The following is a 21,939-nucleotide window of genomic DNA, read 5'->3' as shown; positions in this document are numbered from 1 at the left end:
CTTGTTGCAGGCTATGCGATGGCCAAATTTAGAAAAGACGTATGTATGGCAAAGTCTCATCTATCATTGCAACTGACTGAGCAAACAAATGAAAAGAAGAAAAAACAGGAAATAACACTCTTCTTTTAACAAATAGATTTTGAAGAAACACCTTAGCGAGGAAAGAAAATGTATTCTGATTGTGATTGTTCTTCTGCTAAGAAGAACAAGACTTTTGCTAAATATCTTCCTAATTTTAGTGCCAATTCGGCAGGTCTAGCATGAGATAAATCCTTTCTTGGGAGAAGCATTGTGCATTACATGTGCTGATTTATGATAATCAGCTGTATTTAGGTGATGGCTGGACTAGAGTGTAAAGTAAGTTTGTGCTTAATATACTAGATAAATTGTTCCTGGCTTCTTAGGGTGTGACTATACTTGCTGTCACACTCCCAAGTTTACTCAAGGACTGTGTGATTTGCTGAGTAGGTGTCATGTAAAGGAAAACCCAAAGCAATGGATTTTATATAGCTAGTTTTTCCCCCCTAATTTCATGTTGACAAAAAACCTTTTTTGTCCCTTTTTCCTACCCTTCATCAAAGTAAAGTCTCCTCAAGGCTAAAGGCAAATTTTAGCAGCAAGGAAAATGACCACCAATAATCTGAGCAGTATGAAATTTAACACAGTGATTTTGTTCTAGTGAGAGGAAAACACCAGTTACCTGCTGTAAAAAAATTCTGCACTGAACCTTAACTTCATTGGCAGCAGCTTTTAAATCTATTTAATATTCTTATTTCTTCAGTTAAGTTAATAACAGGCTGTGGGATTAAATCTTAACTTTACATATTTACTGGGAAAAGTAGTATAGCAATTTATGAGTAAAAATGTTCTTTGAATAAATTATCATTGCAAATTGCAGTTTATGAAAGTTGCGAGTATAACCATAATTACAGCCTTGACTGTGCACAATTTGAAATCTTACTTGCTGAATAAATTTCTTTTCATTCAGATTGCATTTCCAACATTTTTAGAAAAGAGTGAATCAAGCCTCACTTACAAAATATCCTACAGAGTTTATGAAGAAGCTCATCTTTGTTTGCTAAATTTGCCTAAAACATAAACTTTTCTTGAATTCGTGAGTTGCTATTTTAGTCTGTTATGAGAGTTTCCTACTCAGGTTTAATAAACCGTAGACTCGTAAGGAGACTCACAAGATCTTCCATATTATGCCATCTATGTATGCTAAAGTTGTTAAAGTTAAAATTGATTGTACAAGCTATTATGAAAAAAACAGCCATTAGCCAAAATTAGGTATATTACTGTAAATTGGAGAGACGGGGGAGAGGTTTAAAGCTCTATCTGGCAAGAGAAGGGTTAAGGACTTTTTTGCTATACCCGTTTCAAATTACAATGAGAAGCCTCTTCTTTCCCAGCAGGGTTGTGCTTACATTAGTCTTTAGATCTCTCTTGAAGAGAGCTGTTATATTTGTGCCTGCTACAGTTGGAAATAACAGTTCAGAAGCTGAAAAGGGTTGAATGGATTTACAGAAGGTTATTTTTTGCAAGTAAATTCATGGCAACACATTAATTTGATTAGTACATGCTTTAGAATTACTTTACACTCAAGAGATTCAAAAGATGTTAAAGTTATCTCCAGGCTGCTGGACAAATATGTGTTACACCACCAAGGTACAGATCAAGACAAATCTGTGACTCAGGATTTTATCTTGGGAAGAGCGCAAGGTGTACGAAGAACTCAGAATAACGAGGGAAGATAACTCTGGGAACTACAATGTGTCAGAAGAACATCTCTTGCTAATACAGCTCCCCACCAAAGACCCGGTTATCTAAGGTTTATATAGGAATGCCTAGGTCAGCTGACAAAATACTGGTCTTCTGCTCCATAAATGCAGAAAAAACGATAACAACAGTGGAAAATTGGAAGTCTGAATTTCAGCTTTCTTAGAAATAACTGCAACCTGACACATTCCATAATATTTAAACAGGGTGGGGGGAGAGGAATCACCAAAGATGTTACGATGTTACGTTTAGAGATGACATTGACATGAAGAATAGGTAAATTTTGTTTTTCAACTACTGGGAAAGCAGACCTCATAGGAACTCAGAACAAGTAGGAGAAAAGTTGTTGTTTTTTTTTTTTTTTTTCCTTGTTCTTTTTCTTTTCAAAGATGAACCTAACTGCGCTCAAAGCTTTCGTGGGCTTGCTCTGGAATTGCTGGGTTCTGGTGGGTCACGCACAGGGAGGTTTAGGAGACAATCATGTCCATTCGAGTTTTATTTACAGGAGGCTGCGGAACCATGAGAGAAGGGAGATTCAGAGAGAGATTCTCTCTATCCTGGGTTTACCTCACAGACCCAGACCATTTTCACCAGGAAAGCAGGCTTCTTCTGCACCCCTCTTCATGCTGGACCTGTATAATGCCATGACAAATGAAGAGGATTCTGAGGAGCTGGAGTATTCACTAAAGGGATCAATGGCAGGGGAGAGCAGAGGGATACGAAAAGGATACCCTGCCTCTCCAAATGGATATTCGCGGAGAATGCAATTATCTCGCATGACCCCCCTGACCACACAGAATCCTCCCTTAGCCAGCCTGCAGGACACCAACTTTCTGAATGATGCTGACATGGTCATGAGCTTTGTCAATTTAGGTATGTGGAAATATTTTTTGTTTTTGCTCTCTCTGACAAACTGTTAGCCTGCTCCTGTGAAGGGCAAACCTCTCGGCCGAACTGTAACCTGTTCTAAAACAGCAGGATTGAGCCCGGGCTGTGGTGCCACCGGTAAAAGAAAAATCATACGGAGGGTAAAGTAGCTACATTGTAGGTGGCCATGGAAAAAGATTTTTCTCACTGTTTATATAAAGTCAGTTTCTATAACTTCCCTCTGCTGGCTTCTGTTTTCTTTCTTTCATTGATGTAATGAAAATTCTAGCCTTAGGCCAACTAACTCCTTTTCTTTTAAATCTCTAAAAATCAAACACTTATGCCTATTGCTCAGTTATTTCCCTCAGTGTTTTCCTTAAAGCTTACACATGAACAAACATCAGTTGTTAATATTTTAAAGCCTAGAAAGGTATGAAAAGGGAAAAGTTAAACCATTAAAAAAAATTCTTAGGTTATTTGGTGGGGTTTTTTTCTGTTGTTAAGAGTCAGAATTTTATTATCTTTTTAGTTGAATGGCTGGATTTTAAATAATCTGTTGCTGTTCCTTTGTTATTTCTATTTAATAACAACAGGCTGTGTTTTATTATACTGCTATGGTGCTCAGAATCTACAATGGTTCTTATTTTCTCTGTCATAAATAAATTAAATGACAAGTAGAGTATTAAACACCAGAAACATGCAAGCAAAGAATGCTTTTGAAAATTATATAAATTCTGATAGAGACCCTGATAAAACTAAATTATATTGGCTTCTGAGTGTAATAAACATGCTTGCCAGTTACATTGTAGGAGAAAAAAGCAGTTACAGATTTCTTTACTAAAGCACAACTTAAGTCTCATCTAGAAAGCTGCAAATAATTCAAGAAATCCATTTAGTATTTTTATAAGTATTTGAAATGCTGCAGGACTCATAAATTTGGCTAAAAAAGCCACTTCTCATTGGACCGGAATAGCAAGAGATTTAATTGAAAATGTGAAGTTTCACAATAAGCTGGAACAAATTCTGATGAACTCTTGTTTTCCAGGGTAATACTTTCTGTAGAAACTTTTTAACAGCGGCACATGTTCCAAAATACCTTCCTTTTATCACACACATTCTGTACTTTTTATGTCTACCAGGTTTTTAGTAAATACTAATACTCCAAATACTAAAATTCTAGTAAAGTAACATTCTAGAGTTTATTTTCCATAATAATAAAATCACTTTTCATTTGTTATTTGGCTGACAAGGAGGTGTTCAAGTCTGAGATCTTTTTCCTTATGAGTAACAAATGTCCACACCTCTAAATACATTTGCTTGTTGTTTTTGCTCCGGAAATAGCAGGTTAGGAATGAAATGGAATCTGTTTTTTGAATATGTGTTCCATATCATTAGGAAACAGTTATATATTGCTCATGCATTACTTTTAAATTAGCATTGTGTGCCTCGATTTATCCAGAGCATCTGGAGTCAGCTGAATAGTAAATAGTATTTAAAATAGTAAAGTTATACAGAAAAATCAGAAATGCTCTTATCCTCAGCATTAGTCAAGGCATTGATCCTGCAAAAATATTCCTTGTGTGTCCTGAGAAGTACCCTCTGTAAATATATCAGGGACCATTCCATCAGCATCCCTGAGGACTATTTACATGGGACCTAGCCTTTGATTTCAGAAATGTCTTTGATTACAATAGGACTTCTTGCAGTGAATGAGTAGAAGTCTTTGAAGTTTCAGAGTCAGATATGTCCTAGGCTGATCCTACTGTGCTTTCCCAGACAAAAACCTTCTCTGGAAGAACTCAGGTTTCCACTGAGAGTCTTACCTTGGGTAGGAATTTTCTAATATTTGTCTTATTTTGTTGGGATGCCAGTGCTGCCTTAAGAAAGTAATTCTGAGAAGCTAAAGCTTATCCTGTGTTTCAAAACTGTGAAAACTGGGACTGAGACGTTGTATTTATCTAGTGATTAATATTAATAGACACCATTAACTTAAAATACTGTGTAAATATCAGGTTTGATTTGGCATCTGTAAAATTAAATTGTGTCTCTGCTCTAAGTTAGTTTAAATCCTAATTCACTTTGAATACCCTTCCATGCAAGTTGGATATTGTGGTATATCACACATTCCATGGTGTAAAATGCGTAAAAAATATTGATGACCAATATAGATTAGCTTCAACGTTTTTATTAAACAATCCTATGTTTCAGTATAATTAACATAAAAATGAAATAAATCATGGAAACAAGTAACCATTTTATATGATTTATGCAGTATGAGATTGTGACAGATGAGGGCAAGCTCTTTTAATGGAGAATGGGGAAAAATATGCAGTGATAAGTGAATGCTAATGCTGTACCTTAAAATCAATAAATGCTGATGCAGCAGAGCAATAACTCAAATGGATTTAGAATTGAAGCCCCAGACAACTTGCATCAAATAAATCTGCTCTGAAAATAGTATTCACCATGTTCATACTTGCACATCATTAATTACATAATTTGTAATTATAAAACTCTATTAATCACCATGATATTTTAAATTGAAACTTTTGTGTATAGTTGTACCAGTTATAACAATTTAAGACATATATATTGAAACAAGAAATATGTAGCTGAGAGTTTGGATAGAAATTATTAAGCATAAGAATTGAAAAGACTGAAAAAGATTAAAAAGTAAAGGAAAACTAGACAAAAGCAAATAATTTAATATTAAAGAATAAAAAATTAAACTCTTATGCTAACTTTGATTAAAACCCCAACCTGTCAGAGCTGCAAATACCTCACTTTCAAAAACAAATTTAGAAAATAGTTATCAAGGGAACTGCAATCATAATTCTGTCAAGCAACCAGGGAGAAAAATAAGAATACATTTACTTTTCCTGAAGTTAAAATTGTAAACACCTGCTTTTTCTACTGGAATTTATATCAGAATTTCCATATCTTTCTTTCTTGAAAGATACAACAAGACAGAGACTTTGTCTTGTCTTGTGTTTTGTATAAGACTGTGTGTGTTGGCAACTTGCCATAAATATTGATGAGTGTAACAGAGAAGTTAACTGGGTTTGGTCCAGCAGTCAAAGAATAAATCCTCCACTAAACACACTGGGGTTTTCAAAGATCTGATTCTATCACCTTCAAATTCAGAACTTTGTTTTCCTGACTGGGTGTTTTTTTTATCCTATTATAATATTTTATTGTCTTACTGCAAAACCCCGGCTCTTTAGAGTTCTGGCATCTTCTTTTTTGGCTGGTCTCCCAAAATGATATATATATAGGATACCCCATTTCCCAGAGAACAGGCAAATAATACTTATGCAGTCCAACTCACTTTTTTGCTCACTCAAAATTTAGTTAGGGAAGGACTTTTTTAAGATAAATGTTAGTGTTCCCACTCTTCACCTCTTACAAAAAGAGGGGGATTGGATAAAATAGATCTACATGGATGAGGCTTGGAAAAACAGCAGCCCTTTTGCAAACTACATTTAAACATTTCAAATACTGATTTTTTCATTATCATCAAAGTGATCATTAAATCCACTATACTTAGGTGTTTCTTCTCAAGCCATTCCAATGGTCTGTATTTTCATTTTTTTACATCACATTTGTTAATTTTTCTCGTAACAGATTGCTACATTTGCTAAGCGAGCCTGTTTGCTTTCTTCATATTTTCCTGTTAATTGATATGAACCTTCCATAAAATGGGAGATATATATCTGCTTTTGTAGTTTTCTGTTATGTTTTCTTTTTTAGCATATAAAATTAATTTCAAAAACTTGAATGTGAAGATCACAGTAAAATTTGTGACCCCTGATATACATGTGCTGAGAAGGATACAATAATTACTGAGATTTTTAAAGTAACCAGCCCACCTCAGAAAGACATTTTTTCTTCTTCACAGACAATGTGAATGATTCCACAATCTTAGAATAATTTTGAAACCGCATGTGCTGTGTTCAGTTCTTAAACCAGACACTGAAATCAATGGAAATTTTGTCTGAGGCAGAGAAGACTGTTCATATTTCTCCAGCTTCTCTATCCCAACTTTGAACACTGTTTTACAGATTATATGCTTCTTTAAAACCTGAATCATTAAGTAAATACATAAATTCAAAAGATTTATAGCCCATTGTGTTCACTGGAGAATGCTAACATGATATAGAACAAATTTTACAGCTACTTTGAGAAACCTATAGTACATCAATCCACACCAAATACCTGTAAAAATATATTTTTGTTACACATGAAAAAGAAAGTATTCCTTACTGCAATTAGACCCTGAGCATACATAGTAGCTCGTTTCTTAAATTAAACTAATTCAGTTTCTACAACCTTCCACTCACAGCTAACATATCATCAGCGAGGAATATGGAGTGCTAAGCTATAAAATGCCAGGAGCTGAGGAAGGGGTTTGAAGGATACATGCAAAAAGGCCTCAGGATCATTAACTTCTCTCCTAAAGCTCAGGAATGAGCACACTTTCTTTCTTTTCCACAGGATTTCAGATGCTGCTGTCTTAATTTTAACCGTACATGAATTTCTTTGGCTGTGGTACAGTTTTAGTGTATAAAGCCAGGCTTCTAATGAAAATATTGACACAGCCTTAGCTGAAGTGATGGAAAGAGCACTATTATCTTGCCTTGAACAGAGGGATGCTATTGCAGAGATAAAGCTTGTTAAATTACAAATAGACCCCATGTCTTTAATTGTGGAATTGGATCAATACTGAGAAAAAATGAGAAAACGTCTGTGAAGCTTTTATTCAATGGCAACCCCAAGTCAATAGGGTGTCATTTTTCACTGTTTTACATAACATTTAGAGCAAATTAGATCAAGGAGGTCTCACTTAATTTTCATTCGAAGTAGACATCACTTGACATCTCGAAATTCTAAGATTTTTTTTCCCTTTATTAAATTTTTATCACGCAGTGAGTGAACGGAATGAATTTCATGAGACCTAGTACAGTCAGGCATTAAAAATAACTATGAATTATGAAATAATTTTCTATGATCAAATTAAATATTAAGACAACTCTTCGTAAAATACTTTTTTTGTTTCTAGAACAAAAGGACTTTACTCACAGGATTACATGAGCTAAAAATCCTCATCCAATACTTACAATTCATTATAGTTTTAACCAATTTTTGTGCAGTGGCAGAACAGGTTTTTGGAGATTGCTTTTAATTTTTAGAAAGAAATATCCTCCATACCCCTTTTCTGAATTGCACTACCTTTGTTGTTTTATATTGAAATACTTTATATTTCCTTTGAAATCTCTCAAGTTACATGAATCTGAAGTACTATATAGCTCTACCTCAAAATAGGTTTGTGTGATCCATAAATATCATCTAACAAAATAATGTTTTTATAACTGTAATTAATTTTTTTGCCAAAGTTAACACTTTAAATCCAAGTAAATTATTGTATCTACCCAGCCAAAAAAATGTCAAGCTCTCCATTAACTGGAGTATAAAACTGTCTGACTCTCCTTGCCGACAGGTTTGAAAGAATTTGCAGATAACTGAAGAGAAACTGATTTAGCAGATGGTTAGACGTGCATGGTGAAAAGCTATATATATGTATGGATATATAAAAATATATATTATTATTAATATTTTTCCCATTGGGAAGAACGGCTGACCCAGTTCCGCTTCTTCTTTAGAAAGTGTTCCTTTCCAGACTAAACACAGACTTTGGGTGGGGTTTGGGGGATTGCATGTATTGTACAGTGCATATTTTCCCAGGAAAACACAATCTGGCAGTGACTCTGGCTAACCATGAAAGAGAAAAAGGCAGGCTTGTGAAGACATCTCTGTGTGAAGAGTATTAGGGGAGGAATCCTGCCATGGATTGGATGGAGAGCCTCTTGGTTCTCTCCCTAAACTCTGGGTTGTTTTCTAACATAACTGGACAACTTTGGCATCTATGCCATCTCCCACACTTATTGCTCCTGTTATTATTTTCTCTGAATGTTAACTCATGCAAAGAATTTTACTGTGGCTACCTGCCTACTTACTGCCTGAGTAATGGTGGTAATTATGACAGGGGCAGTTCCCTTCTCTTTTCTCTGTAGCCATGGCAGTTCCTTTCAGCTTGCTTTCATAGGCCCACATACTAATAGAATTTGGAAAAAAGATGATTGATTGCAGTCTGATCATTCTAGGTGTTGTCTGGTGTTTCCACATAGCTGAGAATGAACAGTTTATGAAGTGCCAATTGCAGCCTCCAGCTAAAGAAAGGCTCCCCAGGGCTTCAGGAGAGCTCTGGCTGCTACCAGACTTTATAATTATTTCCCACACTTTTCCCTATCCTCTCCTCCTTGTCCTTTCCCTTGTCTCTAACCCCTGCTGCATGGGCAGGGTCACTGAACTTTAGTTTTATGTCAGTGGCATTTGGCTGCAGAAAGGATTAAAGGCTGAGAAGTGGTGAGTCCAGGCGACAGTGCAGGAGATGGAGAGGGAGGGAATGAGAGCAAGCATGACAGAAAAGCAGCAAAGCATAGGCTAGGCTTTAGAAGGAGGACATCCCTCTTCCCAGTAGGTAGCAGCCAACATGCAGGGCTGGATACCATGGGAAAGGTTCACAACAGAGAAACAGCCTCTGCAGAAATTGCTGGAAGATTTAGTCCTGCCCCTCCGTGCCTCATGTGGAGCATGATGTTGCAGCACTGAGAGCATTTCCCATGCCAGTAGGAGAGTCATGTAGGGAGAAGGTGAATGCAATGGAGAAAGAGCAAAGAGCATGATAAAGAGAGATACTGTACAAATGAAAGGCAAAATTAGCAGAGCTGTGGGTTTCTTCTCTGAGTAAGCCTTGAAGGCAAAGAGAGCACTTTTCTCCTGAATCCCTTGTGTCAGAGCAGCTACCTCAGCCTCCCCAGGCACTTGGCTTCCCAGGAAAAACTCTTCATCCTTGCAAAACAAAATGCAGCTCCCCCCAGCCTTCGGTATGTGTGTGCTGGGAGTACACAGACGGGCTACTCACGTTTGCAGCCGTAAATAACTTAGAAGCTGCTTTTAAAAACCGCAGGTTAAAGGATGAGGGCTGCCATGACGCACACAGAGGTTGAGATCAGAGGAGCAGCTAAGAGGGGTCAGGAGAAACAATGAATCCCCTTGTTCTGAGTCATATTTATGAGTGCTCCATTGCACCTAAAGTTCATATTTATTGGCTAGGCCATGGGGTTTCCCTATTTGCTCATCTCTTAAAATAACACCCCTGGTTAAAATTTCCTATAAAACACAGAAATGCTACAGCAGGCAGAACTTGTCAACCCTGACAACTACATTATTTAAGTTTGTGGGTGGGGTACACCAAGCAAGAGCTGGTTTTTTTTGTACTGAATTATGAATTTTTTTCTATACAAAACATGACTGTAATAAAAGTAGAAAAGGTTAGATTTTGTAGCTCAGCTTTCCACTTGGAAATTTCCTAGTTATTGAGAGATGCTCCAAGAGGTGAATTTTGGTGTTTAGTTCCCAGCTCTTTTTGAGCAATTATTCTGGTCCAAGAGATCAAGAACCTGGCTTTATTAACCACTACTATAGCACTTAATACACATGTGGTATATGAGGCACATGTGGTACCTTACCAAAATGTGGTTCTACTTTTTTCCCACTGTAATTCAAGGCAAACTGAGGCAAAAATTATTAATGAGTCAGAGCCTAGAAAACTAACCAGGACAGCTAGTGCTGGTTCATGATATGTATTTGTAGCTAATAACCAGTGACTTTGCAGAAGCGAAATGCCACGTCATTTTCTTATTCAAGGAGAGTCAGGATGAGGAAGAAATTTGTACAACTGAAATTTCTGTAAGGTTTATCCTTATCTGACTTAACAATATTACTTATTCAGACTCCATGAGAACCTTAAGGTCTTTTCCAGCTTTGATGATTCTGTAATTATATCCCTTTGTTGACTGGGTCAATTAAATTAAATTGTTGTTGTTTTAATTCCTCAGATATTTGACTGTAGTCAAATTAATGAAGTTAAATTCATATGATTTGGTAAACCTGTACCCCTATTCCAGAGTAATTATTGTAAATTAAGAGCAATTTGGCTAGGCATACCCATTAAAACAAAAATGGAGGGGAAATACACATGGGGTATGCCACTATAAGATACTGCAAAATAAATTAAAAAAATTCATTTTATTGGACTTTTTCAATTGTGAATGGCATAATTTTTGGACTTAGAGGTGTTAAATTCTGTTCTGAGAAAGAATAAAATTCTGGGAAAAAAACCTATTTCTGTTTTGTTCTAGGCCTTAGAAACAAAAGAGCAGGGACACTGAATTAGCAGGGACTCTGATTTTGGAGCAGTGGGCAGATGGTATCTGATGGTATCTGGTGCCTAGAGCCATGAGATTCTGGTGGCACAGTTTTCAAAAACACTAGCTGCTGAGAAATTGAACGAGTGGGAGAACAGAAGTGTGGATGATATTGCTGTGGGAGCAAGTCCAAGCCCAGCGTACAACCCCAAACCAGCTGTAGTCTTTGGGGTGATTTAGGATGGTGGAGATCCAGCAGGAACATAGCTCTGGGAAGGTTGTTCCCAAGGTTAGCTCAGCTGGAATATTTGTCAAAAACTACAAGTCATAACCTACCAGTGATCCCAAAGGTTAATATGCTGCTCCTGACCAGGTTACCTTGTGCCTCATACATGAAAATTAAATGTATGCAAAGGTTTTGCAGTGAGTCAGTCCCACCCCAGCTGAGTCAGAGTGAAATATCAGAGCAACCTAATAGGAAAATCCTGAAGAGCCTCAGATAGAGAATGAAAACAGTGTGCTTCTGTTTTCCAGTCCATAAAATGAAGATGGGCAAACACTCCTGAGTTCATTTTCTCTTCTGTGCATTGCCATTCTTTGAAGTTGCAGAGGACTGTTACAGCTTTTGTGTTTTACTCTGGCTGTGTGCTCTGTAAAATACTTTGCTTCTAAAAGCCTCACAACACCTTGCATTTCATCATGGTGATCTCAAATTTTATTTTAGAAAGGGCTAAAAAGGCTCTTCTATAAGGGCAACAAGTTTGCTGTTCTTAAACTACAGTTTACAAAATAATGAAAATGAGAAAGAGGCACTGGAATGTAAGCACCAAAACTGAGATTTTTGTTCTGGTGTAGTGAAGAGAGGAAGTGTGGCTAGCTTAGCTCTTGTCCTCAGAATATAGGTTTGTGTGTCTCTGAGTCATGTGTGCATGCATATCAGTCTGTGTGCATGGCTTTGTGTATGTAATATAGAAAGCATGTAAATCTCTTCAGTTTTAGTCACTGGAATTTTTTCCTCCTTAAATCATAATATTCTTTCCCATCAATACTATGTGGTTTTAACAGCCCTGACCTTTCAAGCTGCCTGTTTGGACCAGTGTTTATCAGATGACCATTTGACCTCCTTGTTAATTGTACTTAATTACATCCTGTTGTAACATTTTGAAATAAGGAGGCGAGTTTATGGATCTGCTCCAAAGACCTGAAGACTAAAACGGCAGCAGAATTCAGTGGTATGAGGTGCTGAGTAATCTTGTAGTGAGGCTGATGAGAGCTGTGGCTTGTCCAGTCGATGGCAAAATTAGGTCCTTAAACCAGTCCTTTTCCATTTAGGATTGTTGGTACTTCTGTGAATAAAATCACACTTTTTTTTGTTTCTCCAAAGAGATCAAGAAAGGAGTGAGATATCAACAGTACTGCAAGGGCAGAAGTTCACATTTGATGATATAAAAGAGAGTAGCCTCTGTTTGCACAAATGATATCTCTGTAGTTTTCCAAAATTTCACAGTTTCTTATGCTTCCATAGAATTGCCAGCTCCCACGAGTCTTTTAAGACTTAGATAATATTTGCTATGAGATTTTCTGTGCATTGATGATTTATGAGCACATCTAAGGTTTCATTAAAGATCAGCAATTATCCCCTGCAGCTGCAGAAACCCAAAAATTAAAACAAATCAACATCCAGAAAGAGCTGCAGTTCTTGAAAATGGTCAGTCTAAAGGCTCAGAAAGCAACTTCAAGCACTTCTTATTTTACAATGCTTTTCATATAGCTGACGGCTTTTGAAACACATGGCATAGGCCATATCACTTCTCTCTAGTGATAATATATATATGGGGGTGGGGGTGTGTGTGTGTGTGTGTCTTTTCTGTTGTTGTTCTATAGCTTACTTTCCACAAATTTGCAGTAAACTTGATTTCCAAAAATACAGTAAGGAAAAAGGGAATAAAAGCTATAAAATTACCATTAGCAGGAAAAAATCTAGTCCCAAAATTTTAAGGCAAGGCAAAAGAATACACCTTCAATTTTGCTTTATTATAACAGTGATCAATAGACTTCTTGCAGAATGAAGTGCCATAAAAAATTAATTGTTTGTAGTGGTTAATTGCACATCATTATGGCATTATTGCAATGGTTTATCATCCAGCATGAGTCAAATTCTAGATAAAGAATATAAGTTACTTAGGGCTGTGCTGTGAGCTCTTTGGCTGATGCAGTACTGCCCATGGTTGTCACTGTGAACTGAACACTACTGTGAAAGCTAAAACTTTGTGCTGTCTTTCATATAGCAAAGGTTAAACCTATAGTTCAACTAGACACAATTGCTTTTACATAGTTAAATGTTTTTTGTGTATTGATTTAAATTACAAGCCTATGTGATTAAAAATAAAACACGGAATTTGCTGGATGTCATAGTAAGGTATTTAAAAGATCATAATTTTTAAATCCTTTTGGGTGCTAAGCAATAGAAAATATACCTGGAAACATGCAGTTAAATATGATGACATTCAGGAAGCACTGATTTAGTTTTCAGAATTTTGAGAGTTAATATAACGTGACACTATACAGTATTGTATATCACAGTAATTTAAAATTACATTATTATTTCATAATAAATTATTTTCTTTAATTTTTTTAGTTATCTCCTATATTATATCCTATAGCTATCAACTATGGTTCTTAAAAAGGTAATTTTTTTCATCACTTCTTAAACTATTGAATTAATAATCATGTTTAATGAGGCCATATATAATAATGAGATCCCATTTACAAGGACAAACATTTTTAGATATATCAAATTTTTAATTTAAGTAAGTATATCTTAAATATCTTTATAATTTTGTAAAATATATGTATATATATTTTTTTCTATAGAAATATAGATATGTGTTAATACAAAATCCAGAGGCAATTGATGTTGTGTAGTAAATTATAAAGACAGAGATCACAGAATATTCAGAGTTGAAAGGGACCCACAAGAATGAAGTGCAACTCTTGAGTGAATGGCCTATATGGGGATTGGACCCCCAAGCCTTGGTCATATTATCACCATGCTCTTGCCAACTGAGCTAATCTTGATGCTGGTAAATTCAAGTTCATGCAGCAATTCATTGGGCCACAATGAAGAGACTAGTGTCATTAGGATTGACAGCATACTGCCACTATTTTGATTGCCCAACAGTTGTGTTCCACTTCCTCCATATTTGTATGTATTCCTTATAAATGCAAAATACAAAAGATGTTCTATTAGGATGTGTGTGTGCATGGGAGACCTTGTCTAAAAGGCGTTCATTACTCAACTGGAACCAGTACACAGGAGCACTCATGAACTGAAATCTTGGCTCCATGGGCACAGCTGCCAAACAAGTTATGATCTGTTCATGCTGTATTTACATTACCATCTGCTGCTGTACATTAATGAAGCTTCTTTTATTAACATATCACTATATCATTAACATTATATCATTATATCAGTGAGATTTACCACAACCTCAATTAAATCATGCGGCTTCTCCTTGTCTGCAGGTAGGGAGCTTGTTTTCATCAAAATGGGAATGAAAGCATGTATCCAAAAGACGAGGCTGTGTTGCTTCCAGATTGACAAAGGGAGTTTTTTACTTTTTAAGCCTATCCCCAGAGATTAGAGCAGTTGTCACTTCCAAACTAGTGGAAACACAGGTTTAGCACAAGCATGGGCAAAGGTTGATCAGCTGCTACAAAATGCATGTGAAATATTCTTAGTGGTGTGGTATTAAAAAGATTGCAGGTCAGGTTCCCACTCCCTGCTCATTCTTACCTTCTGCTCAGGAAGACATACAAGTTTTACTGGGGCACATCAGCTCAGCAGAATACAAGCTCCAGGAAACCATCTTTGCTGTTACAGAGAAGTGTTACACCTACAGCACGATTGTAGGTGTGTATAGGTGTAATACCTCTACTATCGGCTTAGGTATTGTGTTTGTAAGTAACTGTGCGAGGAATAGGAGAAATGCAGTCCTAGGTGGAATAACACTGGAATGCAGAAATATTACAAGCATGTCCACAGTCCTGGGCAACCAGCCCTAGGTGGCTGTGCCTGAGCCAGGAGCAGATGATCTCCTCAAGTACCCTCCAAGCACAGCCTCTCTGTGACTCTGTGACAGAGTAGCTACAAAGAAGGGGGACCTTACTCTTGTCTTGTACATTGACATCAATCATTGGGTCTTTTTCAGAGAGGAGTGATGATCTTGCATCAGACAATTGTTGGATGAACAGTACTGTGTGCTCAAAATGTCATACTTTCTACTTTGGAAATTAGTTTCTTGCTTGTTATGTCATTTTGAGCCTCCTGTGTCTCTCTCCCCAAATCTCCAAAAGAATCTACCATGAGGGATTGCAACCTACTGTCGTGTTACCTGAAGTTAATCTGAGCTCATCACATTGTTTGTGAAGATTGTTTTTCCTTTCCTTTGGCAGTGCAGGTGTAATGCTGAATGGCCAGTCCAGAGGTATTTTATTCACTAACCATCAGTGAGTTTCTGCCCAGAAAAAGGGTCAAAAAGATAATTAGCTTTGGTAAATTTTAAGCTTCTTTCAGGGAAAAAAAAAACAACCCACAATTATTTCCTTCTTTTTGAGAGGACTTATTCCATATGGGGGTGAAATTATCTCTGTGGGCATAAGTCATGGTCAGATTAGACTGACAGAGCTACAGAGGAGAGGGTACATTTTGTATCCGTATTAACAAGATGTTACAACCACAGACAGATCCCAAACTGGCTGTTAAAACCTGCCATCTGAAAGTGCCATTTCTGACCACCCCAGGCCAGTCTCCTATCTGCTCTTCCTCCTCATCTTCCTCCCATTTTCTTCCAGTGCAATGTCTGTGAGGTCCTGCCCCTGCTGTGCTTCTGGCCCCGTTGCTCTGTTTCTCAGCACCACCTCTTAGGCTCTCCTAGGTGGCTCCTTGGTGCTGGACAACAGCAAGAGTGTGCTGGACAAACCTGCAAAACGAGGGCCAACAGATGATAAAAGTGAAGCTTAGTCTCCTTACATTTTTAATTTTAAGGAGATGGCTCAGTGTAGTGATTAGCCCAGTATACATTTTTGCAACCAAAGTATAAATCAGAGGACTTCTGATTTTATTTGAGCCAAGCTGACAGAATAACTAAGTGCATGGCCTGTCAGCAGCTATTTTTTGCAACTGTATTTAATATCCTGTCTATAATATAGTCTGGCAAAATTTTTTGATTTCTTATATGTAAAGAAGCCTTCTTCTACTTTCTAAATGAGATGTTCTTGAGGGCTTCCTTCTTTATCCTTGTTACAGCTGGACTGTTTCTTTGGAATGTTTGGTCAGTGTTAATGGGTATGGGTAATATTAAAATACTCAGATGTGAGCACAGAGTAAGCAGAAAAGATTGCCTGTCCAGTCATATCCAGCTTAATGTTCAGACACAACTTCCATGGAAGCATTTCTAACAAATTCCATAGCAGAGAAGAGATGGAGTTTATTAGACAACATGGGTGAATGGTAAATGGTAGAGTGGCTTGCCACCTCTGGCTGGAAGTGAGCAGAGGGTTAACATGAGCAGAAACTGAGGAGATGTGAGAAGATAGAGTGCACTTTAATGTTTAGCTTTTCCTCCCCTGCCAGTTGCCCTATGATGATATATGCCCTTTCACCCTCCTCAGAAGTTATGTTCCATCTGTATACTTTTACAGTGTCAAAACAGTTATAACTTACACCTATTTTCTGACCATTGGATCCCAGAGGTATAACTTTTGTTTCTATTCAGTTGCAGCTGAACCCAAGAGGGATCTTTTTTTCTGTCATTTGTTAACCTTGAGGTTGTGTTGATCTGACATCCTGACTTTCACACACAGTCAGAAACCTGGCAATAATTGTTAGTTTTCTTTGTGATGATCTGTGATTATAGAAAAACAGAATTAAATGTGAGAAAAAATGGAAGTCTATTGACAGATGGTATCAAAATTTACTGGCTTTGCCAAAGGTGAGGCAAAATAGACATCTTTGAAAACAGCAGGCAAAATTAGCAACCTGAAGTGGGGGTGGTGTAAGGATTAGCTAATTTATCTATGCATTAGCTCAGAACTACGTAATAGAGGGTTCTTTGTGGAGTTCTTTTTTTCCAAGTAAAGATTTATTTATCACTGATGAAACTGAATGCAATCAGAAATCTAATAGATTTAGATTAACACATGTATTTGTGATTGGAGTGCCTTTGTAATATGGTGTGTCTTAAAACAACAAAGAAACCACAGGGTCCTTATTTATTAGAGATTAAATAGCACATATGTGCAGTTGTATCCTTTGCTGTGCTTTGTGCTACAGCTGAACAACTGGAGTGAAAGATTTGCATTTGTCAGATTGAAAGATACAGTGCACTATACAGTCAAAACTATCAGAAAAAGGAGATTTTGAGGAATCACATTGCCAACTATCTTTTATGTTAGGATTGTGACAGTACCCAACCTTAGACTCTCAAAGTTCTGTTCACTTCTAGAACTCAATCTCTTTGTCTGGTTACTTCTCCTCTTGTTTTCGCCGGGTTCAAGGCAGCATAAGAAAGGCAGGGTGTTGCTTTCCCACTTATTTTGTATCAACAACTGAAAGCCTTCCAGCATTTAATTATCATTGGACCAGCTGCAGTGCAGCACTTGTTTTGACTTGTTGAGCAAGTGCATTTGACTTGGAAGAGTAAATTGAATGAATAACACATGTTTAGCAATGAAATTTTTAACAAAACATTGGCTCTTGAATGAAGACCAGCAATTTCATTAAAACTTGTGCTTCACTCCATAATTTAATGTAAAGTAGCAAGAAGGTATCATGGGTAATCTCACAGTGTCCAGATCACCTGGGAGGTTGTGTGTGAGAAAGCCAAGCCCAGTTATGCCTCTTTGATGGAGGCATTTCTTTAGGTATCTGCTTATAAAAGTTGCTGGCAGGCACTGTTACATGGTTTCTGGGAACTCTTTCCTTCTCATGGTGAATGCTGGAAGCTTTTAACTATTAACTGAGTTTTAATTCTGAAAATAATTCATGGAAGAAAAAAAAAGAAACTTATCCTTTTACATATTCACTTATATATTAGCATGGGTGTATTACTTTCATTATTTACCTGAGTACTGTCTATCACTTACTAAAGTGAAACATTTATTTTTAATTTACATTTATTTATAAATGTAAAATATTGCATGCACATTTTGAGGGGATTAGAAAGTAGAAATCACATAATTTGAAAGTCCACCTTAATATTTTAGTCTTTACAGTATTTGGAGTTTCTGAATGTGTGTTTTGTTAATTGGCAAGGATCTATGAGATCTTATTGACTACAATAACAAAATGAAGAAATGAACATTTTAATAATAGAACAGCACTCTCAAAAGATGTAATACTAAGTGCTTGATTAAAATACATTCATACAGTATAACTTTTTCTTTTTTTATAAATTATGGGATTTTGAAATGCATTTCTTTGAGGGTTAAAGAGAAAAAAACAATAAGTGAAATAATATTTGCTTTGAAAAAAGAAAAAAGGCAATTGGTGTTTTGTTTGATTTTTTTTATTGTCCTTTTTCTTTTCCTTCTTGCTTTATATTGCCATTGTTGAAGGTGTTTTCATTGACTTGATTTTAATTACTATGCAATTTATACAGTTCAGTATGTCTGTTCAATTATAGAAGGCATGTTCAACCACTAAAAATTTGGATTCAATAAGTATTTAATTTTTTAAAACTGTCACTAACTGCATAGTATTTCATCAAACAATTTTCAAACTGCCTCTAATTTTGGTAAACAAAATAGGAAAATGTTGCTCATTGATGTCAGTAGCTGACCTGAAAATAAAGGATTTAGTGAAATAACTCTAAATTTACAGCAGTGTATCTAGCTTCTGTACATGACTGATCAAACTTTATTCTTTGTGTTTTGAAAAGAAAGTTTCATGTGAAAGTAATTTACATTATTATTTCAAAACCACATCTGTAAATATATAATTACTTTAAATACAACCAATAGAATTATAATAAATGCAGAGAAACTCAACTAAAAAGTACTGCAATAAATCAGTTTTTAAGAAACAGAACTGTTGCAATGAAAAAAAAAACTCCAGCCTTGCCCTTTCTAATTAAGCAAAATCCCTACTTATAAGGGAAACAGCTTTGCTCCAGTTGGAAGGGGATCTGAATGTAGATTAAGTTTCTGACAATGACTTTCATGTCTAAGGTAGGATATGTGTGGAATGTAATTTGGGGACTCCTGTTTTCAACCTCTGCCTACATTTTTCATATAGAATCATTTATATTGAGAAAGGACCGTTGACTCAAAGTATTAAACATTCACTGAAAAGTCCATCACTTTGAGGGCTTCATTATGCTCCCTGTACCTGTCTTCAGCCTCAGGGAGCTGGCACCCAGAGAACAACTGGCCCAACTCTATTAAAGGCTGAGACAAAGAAGACATCAAGTACTGCAGCCTTTTCCTCATCCTTTGTCACTGTGTTTTTCCCCACATCCAATAGCATGGAGATTCTCCTTTGCACTCCATTTGTTGCTGATCTATTTACAACAACCTTTTCATTGTGTTTTAAGGCAGTGCCCAGATTACATTATAGTTGGGTTTTGGCCCTTCTAATTTTCTCTCTGCATAACCTCATGCATACTTGGAGTCCTTCTGATTTCCCGGCCCTTCTTTCAAAGTGCATAAACTCCCCTTTTTTTTTCAGATTTCCAGCCAAATCTCTTTGTTCAGGCAGGCTGCTCCTCTTCCCCACTGACTGTTTTTTTGGCACATGGGGACAGCCTGCTCCTGGTCTTTCAGATCTCTCTCGTGAAGGACGTCCATCTTTTCTGGACTCCTTTGTCCTTCACTCTGCCTCCCAAGGGCCTCTGCCAACCAGCCTGCTAAACAGGCAAAAGTCTGCCCTCAGGAAGTCCAGAAGAGCAGTTCTGCTGACCCACTACCTTACTTCTTCAGAATTAAAAACTCCATTAAAACCCCATAATTCTGTGTTTGCTGTGCCAAAGAGGCCTCTAACTATCACATCACCCACCAGTGATTCTCTGTTCACTACCAGCATATCCACCTTCCCTAGCTGAATCCCTCACCAGCTGTGTGAGTGGGTTCTCTTCCACACGTTCCAGGAACCTCCTAAACTGTTTTCTCTCTGCTGTGTTGTATTTCCAGCAGACAGCTGGTAAGTTGAAGTCCCCCATGAGAACAAGGGCTGGTGACTGGGAGACTTCTCCCAGCTGCTTGTAGAACATTTCATTTGCCTCTCCATCCTGGCTGGATGGTCTGTAGCAGACTCCTACCTGGATATCTGCCATTTGCCTTACCTATAAGCACTCAACCCTGCTGTCACCATAATTAAGTTCTAGGCAATTAAAACATTCCTAATATAGAGGGCTGCCTCACTCTCTCCTTCCTTGCCTATGCCTTCTCAAGAGTTTATAGCCATCTTTAGCAGCACTCCAGTTGTGCAAGCCATCCCACCATGTTTCTGAGGTGACAACTACTTCAACCTAAATGGAAGACATGCAGCGGGGAAGTTTTGTAGTTAAAATACTCAGCTGAATTGATTATGGTGATGTAAATGGTAAATGTCTAATGTCACATAATAAAAAGAAGTCAGGTGTGGGAACAAAAACCCATTTCATTCTCATTTTGGACCTCAACCCCTGCATTTCTTCTCGGGATGTCCCATTTCTGGGTTACTGGCATCCTGGCAGTTAGGACACAGTCACTGAAATCAGCTGATAAGGATTGAACTGTCCTTTGAGCAAGGACTATCCACTGGAGCTGCAGTGGACCAAAGAGGAAATGTAAACAAACTCTTGTTCTGTTTACTGGCTGGTACAAGACAACTGACCCTTAACAAACAGAATTGTCTCTCCACTGACCATATCAGGCAGCCATCTCTGCTGTCCAAAGCAATGCTTTAAGGACAGGTGACTGTTTTTTTCAATCTCAACGTCTAACTCAAAATAGATTCCCTGAGTTCACATCAGGAAACTTACCATTCTAAAAAACAGATAAACCTAGTGAAGCAGTAGTGCTCAGAGAAGTAGAATCATAGTCTGCTGCTTTTTTTTTTTTTAATCACTACTTTGGGAAGTTTTTTTTCTTCATTCTTGGATTTTAAAAGTTCACCTGATTCAAAACCTTTTCTAGAGACTGTAATCCTCATTCAAAGGCCAATGAATGGGATGAAATGGCTGCCACTTACTTCAATATTGACTAGATTGTACATATTTAGGACTTCCAGGGTGAAAAAATGAAAGGTATGCTTTCCCAGATAAAGTAATTTTTTCTTAAAGTTGATATTCATTTTCTACAAGCCAAAAAAGTTACAAAGCTTAAAAATATAAAAATATATATTTTAGAATCTGTAATCTGGTCTCTCTTCAACTGAGAATGACATTCTTATGAATGTCCTTAACTTCCCTCAGAAGCACTTCATTGAGATATTTACACCTAGCATAGCTGTTTTATTTTGGTTTTTTTAAATGCTGGATGCTTCTCTAGAATCACTTTTCCCCTTTCTACATACCCTACAAAACATTTGCTGCCTTAATTTATGAAAGGGAGGTCACCCTAAACAGTCTCATCTGTGATACTGGAATTTGAGTGAGAGAGTGAAGAGCAAGAGTGGGGTAAACAGTTATTTGATGTCTGTCTTTTCACAGTAGCACAATAGCTAATTCCTAGGGCCTCTGACCTTTCAGTGTCCTGTAACAGAGTACTTGCATTAATCTGTTGCTTATCTGTCACCTACCACATTTGATATTTCCAGTCTCTGCTTTCAATTATCAGTCATTAGAGGCAGCACTGAGTAATTTCAGGAGAAAATGCCTGGAACCTTTGACCTGTTTTGGTCAGATAACCACAAGTGTTCACTGTAGATAAACTATCATTTCATTATATTCAAGATGTAAATGAGTGTCGTTTGTAGTGTATCAGCTTACTGTAAACTTTATCACCTTGGAGTGATTAAAACTGGCTGGTTTACTTAGTACTTATA

The 21,939-nt window shown here is 37.0% G+C and overlaps 1 protein-coding gene across 3 annotated transcripts in view; it reads left to right on the top strand.

The window, feature by feature from the left end:
- Positions 1–1,750: 1,750 nt before the first annotated feature.
- Positions 1,751–21,939, top strand: part of BMP5 (bone morphogenetic protein 5) — a 55,236-nt gene continuing 35,047 nt past the window's right edge. For 2 of the 3 annotated variants that reach the window (XM_071442752.1, XM_071442744.1), the window contains exon 1: positions 1,751–2,652. In XM_071442752.1, coding sequence (XP_071298853.1) covers positions 2,169–2,652 — 484 coding nt within the window. In that variant the 5' untranslated portion in view covers positions 1,751–2,168. The remainder of the gene's footprint in view (positions 2,653–21,939) is intronic. The other variant, XM_071442761.1, reaches the window with a different exon arrangement.

The sequence above is a fragment of the Agelaius tricolor genome, unplaced genomic scaffold, assembly GCF_023055355.1.
Source record: "Agelaius tricolor isolate 1412-34295 unplaced genomic scaffold, bAgeTri1.0.p SCAF_1, whole genome shotgun sequence".
Taxonomy (NCBI): Eukaryota; Metazoa; Chordata; class Aves; order Passeriformes; family Icteridae; genus Agelaius; species Agelaius tricolor.
This window is presented reverse-complemented; position numbering and strand designations above follow the sequence as displayed.